Source organism: Plodia interpunctella, chromosome 4 (genome assembly GCF_027563975.2).
Source record: "Plodia interpunctella isolate USDA-ARS_2022_Savannah chromosome 4, ilPloInte3.2, whole genome shotgun sequence".
NCBI classification, from domain to species: domain Eukaryota; kingdom Metazoa; phylum Arthropoda; class Insecta; order Lepidoptera; family Pyralidae; genus Plodia; species Plodia interpunctella.
In genome coordinates this window covers 6,704,349-6,720,309 of record NC_071297.1, presented here as the reverse complement: position 1 = coordinate 6,720,309, position 15,961 = coordinate 6,704,349, and the positions used below count along the sequence as shown (strand labels likewise).

General features: G+C 34.8%; 1 protein-coding gene across 3 annotated transcripts; it reads left to right on the top strand.

The window, feature by feature from the left end:
* The first annotated feature begins 582 nt into the window (after window positions 1–582).
* LOC128669495 (transient receptor potential cation channel protein painless-like) lies at window positions 583–15,748 on the top strand. Of its 3 annotated transcripts, none has more exons than XM_053744375.1 (2): window positions 583–742; window positions 12,681–15,748. In XM_053744375.1, exon 2 carries the CDS (start codon window positions 12,701–12,703, stop codon window positions 15,536–15,538), a length of 2,838 nt encoding a protein of 945 aa, XP_053600350.1. In that variant the 5' UTR covers window positions 583–742; window positions 12,681–12,700; the 3' UTR covers window positions 15,539–15,748. The 3 variants fall into 3 exon arrangements, with proteins under 3 accessions (XP_053600350.1, XP_053600351.1, XP_053600352.1); XM_053744376.2 differs by having other exon boundaries at window positions 619–747; XM_053744377.2 differs by having other exon boundaries at window positions 619–772.
* The last annotated feature ends 213 nt before the right edge of the window (window positions 15,749–15,961 follow it).

The following is a 15,961-nucleotide window of genomic DNA, read 5'->3' as shown; positions in this document are numbered from 1 at the left end:
CCGGCATACATTTCTACTCTACAAACAGCACTCACACGAATGTTAGGTAAAGTGGTTAAGTCGTAGGCTTGTCCCAGATTCGATTCCTACTCGACGTACGAAGAAACCAACCAATATCGTGTCGTCGATAGGTATACTTATAGAGACCACGGAGACAACCCATATGCCAACACTTGGACGAAACAAAAAAGTAATGTAACATGTATATACTGACAGTACCTATGTGTATATGATGTAGACATCATAAATAAATTATTGCACAGTACAGGTCAACAACAAGCAATAAAAAGTGCAGTCCGCTCTGTTGTCTAATGTTGGACTTTCAATCATTTCAGACAGCATTTTGTTTACGTTATAGACCAGCAAAAAGTTACTAAAGCAATGACTAACTCAGCCTTGTGACGTGATTTCGGGCAAGAAGTTTACGCCTACAAATTACAAGAGCTCCGCCTACAACAAAAACCTTAATACATTACAAAAAAAAAATTAAAGGACAGAAAATGCTACTAGTATTTTCTTTTATTTCGAGTTCTGATTATTGTTTATGAAAAGTTAAGTATGTTTTATATAGCAAATCCAATTGCGATTATGCAGGATCTGTGCGACCATGGCCTCTCCCACGCCTGCGTCTGCGCACCGCCTCACTTCAAGCGACGCTCGCGCAGCCGAATGGTGGCCCGTCCACCAATGCTGAACAGTGAACCAGTGCTTGTGAACGTGTGAAACTGTGTGTGATATCCAGGTACGGTCAGTGTAATTTTATGTCGTATTGGTAAGAATTTTCTAATTCATCATTGGTAGATCTCTGATATAAAAACAAGCGTCGCGCAGTTTAATTGTTTATTTGTATTAATTTATTAAACTTATTCGTCATTGACGAAATATATTGTCGTTGGCGTTTATCTTAAATAAAAAATCTAATTAAGTACATAAAGAAGATTAGAAATTCTAAAGAAAATAGCCGGGAACGAGGTTTAAACCTATATGAATGATAGGGTGAACCTGCTGGTTTACGATCAGTTAGTCGATGTCTCGACTTTAAAATGTCATAACTTAAAAAAATGTTGCATTATAAACTAGATGTTGTGTTTTACGCGTAAAAAAACTATTCAACTATTTAATAAACCTATCTTCATAATTAATCCTATTTATCTGTTATTTTTAAATTTAAAAATAATCAAAAAGTGTGTTTTGTTTAGTTCACGATCGTTTTTCGTCAGTTTACGTTCACACATTTGCGCCAGTTTACGATCATTAAAAACCACTGAAAAAGGAACTCTAGGGCAATGAATTGAAAGTCGAAATTGTATTGTATTATTTGTTGAAAAAAAAATTTTTTTCCGTTTGACAAAATGAACATTATAGGGCGTTAGTGCTGCTTCAGAATAAGATATTTCGCGCATTTCTGTGCATTTTAAGTGCAACTAGGGAATGCATACATCGCAGGCTATATTTTTTCCAAATCTTCTTCAAAATCACTAATCAATTCTTCAGCACATTCACTGTATAACAAGGTATCTTTTTTATTACTATTCTTTTTTATAAAATCTTCTTTTTCTTTTCCTCTGCTTTCTTGTGTCATATAAAACTAATATTTTTCTATAGAAAAAATAAATTATCGGTAACAGGCCGTTTCCCGACCACTTGGTTTGTCATTAGTAAAAAGCATTTAATTTTATGATTATTTTTCATTTTAAGCCGATCGCCATCTGATCTATAAAGTAAACATGTTACGATGGAACAAAGTAAATATTAATATTCCCGACAACACCATGCAAGATACTACAAAATCTTAACAAAGATAAGGCCAAAACCGCCCCCTTACGATCACCTAATCGTAAACTGAAGGAAGCTTAGTTTTGTAACGTCTCATGGCGATCACCTTATTTTATAGTAAATTATTAACTTTTTTATTAAATTTCCACGTAAGAAGGAAATATAACTCTTTTTCAACACCACACACATTAAAGTAAAGGTTAAACCGTATGAAAAACATGTTTTACTGACGATTCAATGTTCACGTCCCACTATTTTTTTCTTAAGATTTGGCAGTAATATTCACGCAAACGCATTGGATAGATTTCGTCAGCTCACTGATCGAAAAATAACATATTTGGCTACCGAGACAACTGATACAAATGAAAAGAATAGATGGATCAACCCTTTTTATGCAAAATTAACACTTCACGCGCGGTAATACGGTTATTTTAGAGGTTTTTTGTAAAAGTGATCGAGAGCGGGTGGTGATCGGTGAACCGGTCGATTCACCCTACCTGACACACCCTGGGCAGGTGTAAGTATGTAGTGTGTGTATGCGATTGATACGAAAATTAAAAATAAATCGAAGATAACACATGAACGATATGATAAGTAATTACGTTAATCCCGGTGAAGTTTGAAGACCTTAGTAATAAGGTAATAATAAAAGTTTGATAGTCTCAAAACATAGTCCAACACATTTATCTACTTACAATACTTAATTCTGAATTCTATTTAGCTTTCCACTATTACTACATAATATAGGTAAAATGGTAAAATATGTACATACTGGAAGTATTGTATAATCTGTGATATACCTAAAATAAAGTCGCTGTCTGTCTATCCCTGTGTAGGTAGGTACCTAAGTAGGTACTTACACACGCTTAGATTTTAATGCGGGTTTTTTAATAAGTAGATCGTGTGATTCCTGAGGAAGGTTTGATTGTATAATTCATTTCACTTGTATCCGAGCGTAGCCGGGACGGATCGCTTGTACTATGTGTTTTCCTCAGAATACAGAAATAAAATAGTTCTTATGGACGCAAAGAAAATAGAATACCAAATGATTGGAATATCTAAACAAGCTGAAAGTTATAACAAAAAAAACTGGGGCATCACATAGGTATAAGTAATCTAAAAAATGTAAATATTCATAAAATATATGTTCAGTGATGAACAAGGTCGAGGGCGCAATGACGTCATCTTTATTATGATACTATAGGACATGTGGGCTGGTTAGGCCATCCGTTCGTACATATGCCAACGGAAGTTTTGTTAGTGGTACTGCAAGTGTAATTGATTAAGTGGTCGACATGCGTGGATGGCCGTGTGCTGTGTCAGTGACATGGCTAGTAACAAAACTGGTGACCGCATTAGTAATACCTAAATAAGTTTGAATAGAAGGGCACTTTACACATAATTATCAACTTTATGATTTATAATGATCGACGAAGATCCCACTGACGAACCTACATATTTTTATAAAATAAAATTTTATTAGAAATATTCAAAAGTCTCACGATATATTTTTATCAAAATGACTCAAACAACAGTCAAACATGTTCCCATGTTACTCGGATATTATTTTGAAGTTATAGGTACCTATTATAGACACACCTGAGAACTGGTTAGACTAGGTTCTATATTAGGTACCTACCATACCCACTTCTTGAATAATTCCAACCTATGGGAGAAATGATTATACAAGATAGATCTAACTATTAGCAAATTAATGTTATTATTTATTAAAAATGGAGGAATTCATACACTTTTTGTTGTAAACTAGCATTTCATAAACACGAATTTCAAACAATATGAGTAGGTACTTCTTTCTTGTACTTACTACCTACCTGCCTGCTAATTAACTACTTGTAACTAATTATGTAATACAATGTTGTATAATAATTTTTTAGACAAGTTTACAGTAGGTACCTTGTGTAGTCTTGTGCTAATCTTATTGGACAAACGCGAGTGCAGTCACATGCTTTTCTTTGTACTAAATATACCAAGCACCTATATGTACCTCTAAGTAAATTTATTAATTTTTAACTAGCTGCGAACCGGGGCTTCGCTCCCGTGGGAATTTCGAGATAAAAAGTACCGTATGTCTTATTCCAGGTTAATTTCTACCCGTGTACCTACCAAATTTCATAACAACCGATCCAGTAGATAATGCGCGAAAAGGTAACAAACAAACAAACTTACTTTCGCATTTATAGATAATATTAGTTGGGATTAACATCTAGGTCCACTTTTACAATACCTACCTACTATAAACTTAAATGGTCAACCTGCATATATACCTATAAAACAAGGTGAATCAAGTGTGTCATTTCAATATTAGTGTGAATTAATTTTATATCAACAAAGAATGCATGAATTAATAACTTTAGTATCGACGAGGGCATGTGATGTAAGTAAATTTAAACTCCGCTCAGAAGTGAATAATGAGTTTGACAGACGTGCGATGCCCTTATACGACCTCTTATTGGATGTGGCGGCATGCCTTCATCGGAAAAGCGAAGTGCAAATAGGTAGGTAGATATACCCGTTTGCTTTCTCACGATCTTGGACCTGTGAGTATCCACTACGAAGCGACTTTCTGTAGTAGGTACTATTACTATAAAATTACATTAAAAATTCTATGAATAATGTTGTAGAAAATAAAACAGGAAAAGTTACCTACATAGAGTTTTATATAATTGACAGAGCGAGCGAAGCGAGCTAAGTCTAACATTCTACTTGGGGCAAAAATACATTATATTTTTTGTATTTTATACTTAGTCTATGTACTTACTTATGTATGTTTGTAACGCGATAGGTAAAATTGGTAAGGTTTAAAATGGATGTAGGATATGCCAATAGAATTGGGGTCTTGCCGTAGATTTGGGGTCGTGGGGCATTAAAATCGGTTCAGTCGTTTTTGAAAGTTTGTAAAAAAATATTGTGTTCGCGAGGTCTAAGTTCGTGGCGAACAACTAGGTAGTTGGTATCATTGAATATCAGCGCCTGATTCCTCGTCATGGCGCAAGCTGAGTGGTACTCTTTTGGAAGTAGCATATTATTTTAATGTCGGTAATTTAACCTTTGTAAACCTTTGTAATTTGTTCATTTTCTGTAAGGTACCGTAAGATCGTAAATTTGTATCGTAAGAATAAATTTATTTCTATTTGAAAGAAAGTTAGAAACGAAATACCTACCGTCAATCTTTCCAATTTATACCAACACCTAACTAGCTAGCCCGGAGCTCTGCTGCCATCAATTACATTAGTCATTACTTGACAAACGTTGCAACTATTGACGCATAATAAGAAGTAGGTAAGCAAGGTACTCCCACATAAGCCGTCGCCAAGGCGCCATTTATGGGCCTTTGATTTGCACACACTCGACTCTACACTCGCTTCAACTTCCATGAATAAAATTACCAGTCACCATTTTACACCGATGAACGGTATCCCAAAAAAGGATATACCAATTTGTGACAATTATTTACCACTTCGCGACGCAATTGGACATTGGAGAATTAGTAGTTTAGAACGCACAGCAATATTTGGAAGTGACAAACAAGGATAAACAAATGCAAATACGATTCTCTATATTGTTTTATTACACTCAAGTGGATATCAAACCGCAATCGTCACCTCGTAATAAGAGACAAGTCCATAATGCAGTAGCTGTGATTTGATTACGATGGACTGTAAGCATAAAAAATGTCATTACGAAGAAGAAAATATACCTACATTACATGGCACGATGTAGGTATATCATTTTGATTGCAAAATATAATATCTGCAGTAAAGAAAACGAAATGTAGAGAAATTGAAGAGCAAAGGCCAAACACGACAACAAATAAAACAAAAACAAAATAAAAAGACGAAGACAACAAATCCGTTAGGTGCAGAGATCCAACGTGCGGAAAAAGCGGGAAGTACCTACTCTGCCTAATTTCTTACAAAAGTAGCAATGGATCAGTACAAAAACAGTTAATCACAAAATAAGAGAGCCCGCATCGGTCCAGCGAGTCGAAATAGAAACTCGAAAGCGTTTACCAACACTTCAGGGTGTTGTAAAATGATTTGGAGTGTTGCGCGAATATTTATGGCCTATTAAGCCCTTGATGCTGAGTTCATTGGTGCTGGGCTCATTAAAATTACACCAATTTATGCATGCATTTCCATCGGTTAATTTAGAAACTGATATGAACCCACATAATGATATGAGTCATGCGTCAGGGAAACGTATTTCAAACCGACTGATGTAGTAGGTACCTTTAGATGGTTGTTTAGTTTTCTAAAAGTACAAATAAAGAAATACTCGCTTTTGGGTCGCGGCAAATTAAGCGCAAAGATGACAAAAAGTGTATAGCCAGCTTATGACGAAACAAGAACCGAATTGAAATGTCGTGTGCGGAACGGAAGGCTTTCAAGCGTATTCTTAGTTGGTCAAGCACCGGATGTGTGGCAAGCCAATTTACCACGCTTATTCTGGCCTCATATCAGCGCATCAGTCTTCGTGGAAAGTTCTTCCTCTTAAACGAGCTTATTGGTCACGTTCCATCCATATCGCGATGGTAATGCACACTGGTAGTGTGCCGAATGACTAGTAATCATTCTTGAATCGATTCCATTCTGGAAATCGACGCAATATAAAAGTAATTGCACTTCCGATGAACATAACTTCCTTGGCATACCTACATAGGTATTTCAAAACAATGATACTTTTGACTGACTCTCTCTCATCTAAGCGTTTTTCTTCCTCAGCCGTTAAACGTTGGAGCTCAGGGTCCGCTTTCCTATTTTTTGTCTCCACTTCGCACGGTACTAAATTGATACTTTTGACTATCCGACAGAAATAACTTTTAAGTAATTAACAAACATCATAACATCTAAAAACAAGTTTTACTCATATGGGATGTCCACTGGCAGACTAACCTATTACACTAAACTCGTTTAACATTCTTATGTTAATGTAACCTTGCACTAACCAGGTATAAAGTTAAACAAATTCGTAATTATATCAAAAAAGATTTTCTCATTATTTAGAAGTAGCACTTAGAGTAAGCCCTTAATAAATTATAAAAAAGACAACACAGCACTTGCAAGGTACTTACCTACTTATATTTTATTTTACTTTTTTAAACTGTTATTATTTTCTTTAATACAAAACAGGCAAACGTCTATTTATATCTTGAACTACGTAATGGTTTCATGAAATCATCAAAAATAATTTACGAACATGTTTACTCATAAGTTCGTATTCTAAGTTAATTAAAGCACGTAAGTAGGTAGGTACCTAGATAGGTACTCTAGTATTAGTACATTAGACTGCAAACAATTTGTATTACATTTAATTCAATTTATTCATAGATCCAATTCAATAAAGAATACTATTTTCTGAGAGACTCTAAAATTAAGCGAATTTACAAAGCTTATTGCTTTACACACAAGATTCCACAGACATACACACACAGTAGCCATAATAGGTAAGTACCTACCTACGTTAGACGTGTAGGTAGGTAGGTACGATGGTGTGTACACCACCTGGTGAATTCGGTAGTTAAATTAAATCTAAACTTCAACACAACAAGAACACGTTCAAGTTAATGTTTTAAACCCAGTTATAAAGCAATTTCACCCGTGTACGGAGGCGTGACTGCCAATTAGTTGGAATGGGAGCCGAGCGGTAGCGTGCAGATAAACCCATGGACCAAAGGCGAGTAAAACTATTGAGAAACAACGGATGTGCCTAATTGCAACAAAGATTGGATAACACTGTATCCATTTGGAATAATCTTTAAATTATTTATAGCTTTTAAGTAGGTAATATCTAAACGAATGCGTAAAATAAAATGCGTTAATCTTCGAATGCTGGTTGGACTATTATTTACAGATAAAAAAGGTAACAAGGTGGGTTGCACCGTCGACTTTGACGTTAACTTTAACGAGCGCAGAAAAATGGCGCCGGTTAAAATTAACGTCAAATTTGACTGTGCAACTCACCCTTAGACAATGGTTAAAATATAAAATAACAAATAACCAATAGATGAATGAAATGAAATTTTAATGATACCGAATTGGAGTGAGGACGATTTAGAGCAGTCTCTCTAAAAAAAAACTTATATTAGGACAAATCACACATATTGAGCTCGTCCAAAAGTAAGTTCGAGACATCCAAGACCCGAGCCAATCAGAAAAAGATCATTTTCTATCATGACCCGACCGGGGATTGAACCTGGGACCTCTCGGTTCAGAAGCAAGCACTACAACTGTGCCACCGAGGTCGTCGGAATAGGAACATCTTTAGTATATACCTAACGATAAGCTAATTATGTAGATGCTTAAAGTAAACATATTTTACCTTATTTGACAAATACTCAAATTATGAACAAAAAATAGTTAGATAAATTATTAAATAGGTATTTAGGCAATTAGTCATCAACATTGACATTAGATTACATAGATTTGATAATGTTTCTTTTCGCTTCCATTCCGTAAAAACAGATCATCGAGTGACGGTGTTACAGTGTTTTCTCAGATTACAGAAAAATTCTCTTCACTAAATTCGTAAAAGACCTACATAACAAAAGTGTTTGTAAATCTCGCAAGCCCAGCTGCGCCACGTTTAGCATATGAATCAAATTCTCTGACACTCCGGATAAATACACAAACGTAAGTACAATACGAGAGTCAGATGGATTTACTGATAGATAAATGCGAATAAGTAATATTAAAGTTTATTCTTGAAACCATTTTAGTTTCGAGATTCTATCACCGATATTAACCTTTTTACAAAAATCAAATAGGTACAGTGTGGAATTTTCAGTAGGTATACCTATCTATTAAATTCTGATGGAGAACAATCTGTAGGATCTAAACCTGTATCTAGTCTATAGACCTTTCCTTTGATTGACTTTTACAGTTTTGTTTTTCTTTTGAAATACTTAAGTGAACGATCTTTTCCTAACTAAATTATATTTTATGAAAAGTTCTTCACAGAATATTTTTACGTTTTCAAATAACAACTTTAGTATTTCAACGTTTATAAAAAACGACGTTTTGGTTTCGGTCTGTTTTACTAGTACGCATATTATTTGCATGGTCTGTATCCAGTCCATGAATCGCTTCGGGGCCAGTGATCTGGAGTTGTTTTTTCCTTTTTTTTGTAACGCCCTTCCGTCTCGCCGATCCATTTCGCGTCGCATGTGAAGTTGCGCATTCTTTGAAGGGATAAAGTACCGATATAGCCAGTCAAGTCGAGAACCATGACTCAGTTAAACGACTACTTTAATGTCAAGATCAAGTCTTTAAAATATTCAAAGAGCGAGTGCGGTGTTATATTCAAAAGGTTTTGATTCTTGATAGATAAAACAAGATTGAAAACCAGAACTGATGGTTAAGAAACGTTTCGTATCCGTTTGTAAATGTAAAACATAATTGCAATATTGTTCATTGTTAGGTATATTTTCATTGTGTACATGTTTATATGTACTAGAGGCCAGACCCGGCTTCGCTTGGGTAAAATCTTAATATAATAACTTATACACTTCCTCAGCAATCACAAAAACCGTCTGCTAGTTTTTGACTTTACCGCGTTCATACGACAGACAGACGCAACTTCTTTTTATACTTATAATACCTGTGTAACGATTTAACTTTTTTAAGACTTTAAATAACGTGTTACCATTTCTTATTTTTTTATTACATACCATTACTTTTTAAAATAAATGTAGTAAGTAGGTAAAATAAATGTATGATGTAGGTAATAAAACATTTAAAGTTTACAGGGATTCAATTCAAGGTAGTTATCTATTACGTTCTTATACCTAGGTAGGTAGATGTTGATAACACTTTTTCTAAGTCTCAAACATGATGGCTTGTTTGTACCGATTTTATGTAAAAATTGAAAACCTTGGTCATTGCATTCGCGAAAATGTATAAAATTATAACTACAAAGAAACGCCATGTGTATAAGTAACAACATAAGTAAGTACATACTGTTCCAATGGGCGCACCGCTATTGTTTAGTCCCTAAATTCAATGTAAACTCTCTCTATACGCCTCTTTGATCACAATGTCCGAATTTAGCTTTATTGTAACTAAAAGGGTTAAATTTTTATGATGCTGTCTGTGCGTATTTTTTTTCCTACCTAATATAAAAGAGATCAATGGACGTCGAAGACTGATCTCATTATATCAAAATAGGAGTTAATTTGCTCGAGAGTAAAATCGAAATAAATAAAAGCATAGCTGTCAAAATTACACAGGTCGTGAATATGGCGGAGATGAGAATGTTAAGATTGACTAGGATAAGGAATAAGTAATTCATAGGGGAAACTGAAGGTAGCTCTAATTACAGAAACAATGGAATGTATAATAGGCGATAAAATGGGCCTGTTATGAGAAGGGAGGAAAACAACATGTGCGCATGGTAGAGGATTTGAAAGATGAATAAGTTATAGATAAGTAAAACCGAAGAAGAAAAGCAATAAAATTCGTACGGCAGGATATCGCTTAGAAGAAAGTAACAGATCAGTTAACACCAGATAGAGAAGAGCTTAGCTTATGATGACAAATGTATGTATTGGGTAAATTCAAATTCAAATCATTTATTCAGAAATTAGACCTTCACAGGCACTTTTTCTCGTCAATTTTTATATTTATAGTTATTTCTCACAAGCTACAAACTAATGGCATTTCGGAACGACCACTGCTGAGAAGAAATGCCGAAAAAAACTCATTTGAACAGTGTTGGTCCCTATCATGCCAGAATCTGAAGGGCTTACCGTTATTGTTTCTTACAATATTTTTTTCTAATAATATATAAAAGTACATAATGTACATAGTCAAAAGGTATATCAAAACAGGTTATGATTGTGATCCGAGTGCTGATTATAATATATAACTATATATACATTATAATATATTAACTTACTTAAACTTGCATAAAAATATATGAGAAACGAGATGACCAGTTCCTTCTGGCAGCACCCGTTCACGAGTTGACGCATGGGTCAGCCATCGCGTAGCTCAACCATAATAGAGGGAACCTCACGACCTGGCCCACGACAGATTGACCATTTGAGTGAGCATGACACACTCGATTCCCATGACTTCATAATTACAAATCTTATTCGTCGAAATAGAAGTATAATTCAGACACTTGAAGATCAAAAATCACGTACATGTTTTGGGTATAACAAGTTGTAATGCATTGTTAAATCTATAATGTTATAACTCTTTTGTCACAACATTGTAATAAAGCTTAAAGGAATTCAGTAAAGGGAAACATCAAATTTGGGAGTTTCAAGTAAGTAGATGTACTGCGCCTAGGTTCGTCACGTTGTTTTCATATAAATTTGTAAGATTTACATAATAAATTGGTGATGCCGAATGACTAACGTTCAAGGCGAGGTTTAGTCACGGCTTATTTAAAGTAAAACCGAAGACAAATATTTTCCTAAGTAATCCGACAGGCTAGAATTAAACAGTAGACTGGACAATGTGTACGCATATAAAGCGGCAAACAGTATACATTACGTTATGCTCGATATTTACTAAAGAGTTTTGCTAAGTAGCTCAACAAAGCGTTGAATACAAAATGATTCACAATAACTGATGGTATATATCTTTCTATGATTTATATGAAGTGGGTAGGTACATACACTCCTACATACACTCAAGTTTTATTACTATTTTTGAATATATATATAGTATGATATTATCTGTGATATCAGTAGGTACCTACTGTGATATTATTGTCTCCATGCAACACATTATTTTCAATTGACCGCAGATCTGAGGATAGGTAAATCAAAAGACCTCCTGTTTCCAGCACATCTAAGAAAATGCAGGGTCACTGTATTTTTCAATTATTATGATAAATCAATCAGAAGTACATAAATAAATAAGATATTAGAATTAATGAAAAGAACCAATTGTGATTCGTGTACTCACTATGTAAATAGTAAAACATAGCACAAACAAAAGTCAGTATTCCGTCGGTTCATTAAAGTTTCTAACAACAATTACGGCGTAATAAAATCCACAAATTGGGAGTTATAAACAAATTTTCCCATCGATTTTGAAATATATGTATAAGGCCGGAAAGTATACATTTGTATGGTAGCGTAGGAAAAGTTTGTACAATTAAGAATAATAATATAGTGAACGGAAATCGGTTCAATTACAATGATTTTGCTGGGCATAGTGAGCTGCGCAAGATCACGCAGCACGCGCGGAGCATTAATTTAATGGCGCCGAGAGAAATTCAGAATAATTGCCCGTTCATTACAACTGCATACTGTTAAGTAGAGTGTGGAAAGAGCTCATTTAATCCAATGACATCATAAATGTTCTAATCTTTGCTAAAAAAAAACAAAGTGTATTAAATCTTCATTCACAAATGTGGAGAACTTCGAAATACTAAGCAATTTTTAGCATCCCCATCCTTTCGAGACAAGTTTAAACGTAGGTGTATACAACAAACATCTACATTTGTTTCGTATATATAATTCCGACAGAAAAATTGACCAAACACATACACAATCAACTAAAGAGTGTTAAATCTTTTTAGTTTAACTCGACGTGTTAGATTAGTAGATAACGGTAAACCATTACTAGATGCCAATCACGGTTGTTTCTCACGAGTGTTTATCCGATCGTTTAGCGTTTCTAATGTTGGTTTATCAATTTAGCAGTCTTTTGTGCTACGAAGATTAAGTATGTAGGTATTCTGAAATTTTAAGAAAATACTGTTCATATAACAGTATTTTCCATAAGAACATTAAAAACACCAGATGTTTGTTACTGATTAAAATCAATTGAAAAATAACAGCAATCAGGGATATTGTACATACTCTAGGACGACAAATTTTAATTAAATAATTGTGCTCCAAATAAAATCGTCGTTTACTCTTCTTCCAGATGCCAGTCGAGTGTGAGACATGACGCGGGACAGTTACGAGATGAACTCCAATCGACTGTCGCGGGGCGGTTCCCTCTTCGGGGCAGATCCGCAAGTACAACTGAGGACCGCACTTCGCACGAACGACTTCTTGACGTTCAAGAAACTCATCGACGACGTTGACCTCGAATATGTTTATCAGTATCCAGACTACAAAACCTGTCTCGAAATAGCAGTGTCTGAACCAAACAAACAAAATTTCGTCAAGCTGTTACTGCAACATCAGGTGCAAGTGAACAATATCAACGAAACCCATGGTGCTGCGCCGATTCATTTCGCCGTTGACAGTGGCAACATTGAAGCTTTAAAATTGCTACTAGAAGATGACAGAATTGACGTAAATAACAAATCCAAGGCAAATACAGCATTGCTGAAGGCAATAAAGAAGATAGAAGATTTGGACGACCGAGATCGGGAATTGGAGTTGTATGAAGATATGGTGGAACTGCTTGTAAAAGCAGGATGCAACGTGAATTCACCCGATTTAAAAGGAATTACTCCCATTTATTTAGCTGCGAAACAAGGATTGGAGAGAGTAATTACGTTCATTTTGGACTATTCAAAAGATCCAATTGATTTAGATACATACAAAGATAGAAGAGGCAAAACTGCACGTCATTTCTTAAAAGAAGCATTCCCTTATCTTTTGGCAAAAGTTGATGCTAATGCAGAATCAATTGAAACGATTGATAATGATAAATTATTTTACTATCTTAGCAGACATGAAGAAGAAAATTTCATACGAGATTTTAGAAAACTGGTCAGTAAAAATGAACACAGATCAGCGTTAACATCCCACAACGGTATGCACACTATGTTGCAATTGTCTGTTGAAAAAGGATTTGAAAAAGTTGTAGAAACTTTACTTACTTGTGGAGCAGATCCGAATGCAACATTTTCAGAGAACAATAGCCGTCCAGTGGCTATCGCTTGTCAAAATGGATTTTCGAAAATTCTCAAAATGTTCATAGAAAATGATTCAACTTTGTTTGATCCCATCAATGGAGAGACACTAATCCAAATAACTATAAAAGGAATGGGAACTTATTATAAAAATCCGAAGGCAAATTTTAAGGAGTGCATGGAGCTTTTATTAAAACACCCCAAAATCAACATCGACGTCAACCATCAGGATATCAAAAATAACACAGCCTTACATTACGCCGCCAGAAATGGAGACAGTGACACAGTTTTAGATTTACTGAGGAAAGGAGCTTGCATTGGTTTAAGAAATCAATTCAATGAGCCGCCATTAGCAGACATCAATGCCAAAACTCTGGAGATGTATTTAGATGAGTGTATCACATCAAATGATGAACGACCGAGCGATGACGATTATGAAATTCATATGAAATATAGCTTCTTAGTGTACCCAAATAACTCATTCGAAAACGAATTAAATACTCCTTTAATTAAAACATCTAACAATAACGTCAAGGCGTACGATGCTGTTTTTGCGCCAGAAACAGACGCTTTGCTATACATGACAAGATGTGAGGAATTAAAACCACTTTTAAAACATCCCGTTATTACAAGCTTCCTGTATCTCAAATGGCAAAGAATAAGTTGCTTGTTTTATGGAAATATCACTTTTTATTCTCTTTTTTGGCTATCTCTCATTCTGTACATTATATTGGGTTATGGCGTCGAGAAAAAGCAATCAGAATCTATTGAAATGCTGAATGTCGTTACTCATATCGGTGCTATTATTGGCCTCATAGTCTTAGTTATTCGTGAACTTTTTCAACTACTAGTGTCTCCTACTAGATACTTGCAGAGTATAGAGAACTGGATGGAAGTAGCGCTGATATTCGTGACTATATGGATAGTGTGCTACGACTCAGCTCAAGAGTCAACCAAACAACAATTATCAGCTGTTGCTATTTTATTATCATCTGCTGAATTAGTTCTACTAATTGGTCAATTTCCAACACTATCAACAAACATTGTAATGCTGAAAACTGTATCGTGGAACTTCTTTAAGTTTTTATTGTGGTACTGCATTCTGATCATTGCGTTCGCGTTAAGTTTTTATACTTTATTCAGACAAGTGATTATAGAAGACCAAAAAGCGCCTAATCCAAACGAAACGGGCAAGGACGAAGAAGAGGAAGACTTTTTCGAAGATCCTGGAAGATCTCTATTTAAAACAATAGTGATGTTGACAGGAGAATTCGATGCAGGCTCTATAAAGTTCAGCACATTTCCAGTAACAAGTCACATTATATTTATTGTGTTCGTGTTCATGATTCCTATAGTACTTTTTAATTTGCTTAACGGTTTGGCTGTCAGCGATACCCAAGCTATCAGAGCCGATGCCGAATTGGTCGGTCACATTTCGCAAATCAAACTAATATCTTATTTCGAGAGTGTATTACTAGGTAATTCTACAGAATATACTCAACGATCTCGATGTTGGTCATGTATGCCTTTGAATTGGCAGAATTTCTACTTTATAAAGCCTAAAACTTTGTGTTTGAAGCCATTTGCAAAACGTATAACTCTGTTCCCTCACTTTTTGCCTCTTTACAAGATACTAGTGAAGCCAAACCAGGACAACAGAATTGTGATACCTGAACCAGACTCTGCAAGAGAGTTTGGTGATGATTATGAAGATATTGAAAATGGCCAATGTTGCTTTGAACGTTGTCAAAATTACAGATTGGAGCGCACTATTGTAAATAATGCAAAGTGTGTCATCAGTAAGAGAACAAACGTGTCGGAATATGACGAAATGAAACAATTTGTCAAATCGGAAATCGATAGCATGAAAGAAAAAGTACAAAAAATGTTAGAGCTATTAGAATCGAAGTACTGATGTTCTAATCTTAGATTTTATATTTTGCGCCTATTATTTTGTGTAGTTCTGACTTTTAGTATATTGCATTTAAATATTATGATGTTGTTTATATGTTGAGAATATATTAAGATATTCTATTAATTTTATATGCATTAATATTTATCTATCGCTTTCCATCTCAATTTATTATTTTTAATGAGATAAAATAAATGTGTTTTATACAAAAAATTGTGCTTAATTTTGATTTTGCATGTATGTACTTATATTTCTTACCTTATCGGGTCTCAACTTCAGCCTTGCAACGTGTGGAATTGTGAGCTTTTGACTGACAATGTATTTTTAGGGTTCCAGCCCTTAAAATCATTATCACTCCATCCATATGTATTAATAAAGCGTTCCCAATTATATATTACTATGGATAACTATTGGTCATAAGACCAA

Coding starts and splice junctions, on each gene's coding strand:
- LOC128669495 (XM_053744375.1), top strand. CDS start 12,701: ATGACGCGGGACAGTTACGAGATGAACTCCAATCGACTGTCGCGGGGC.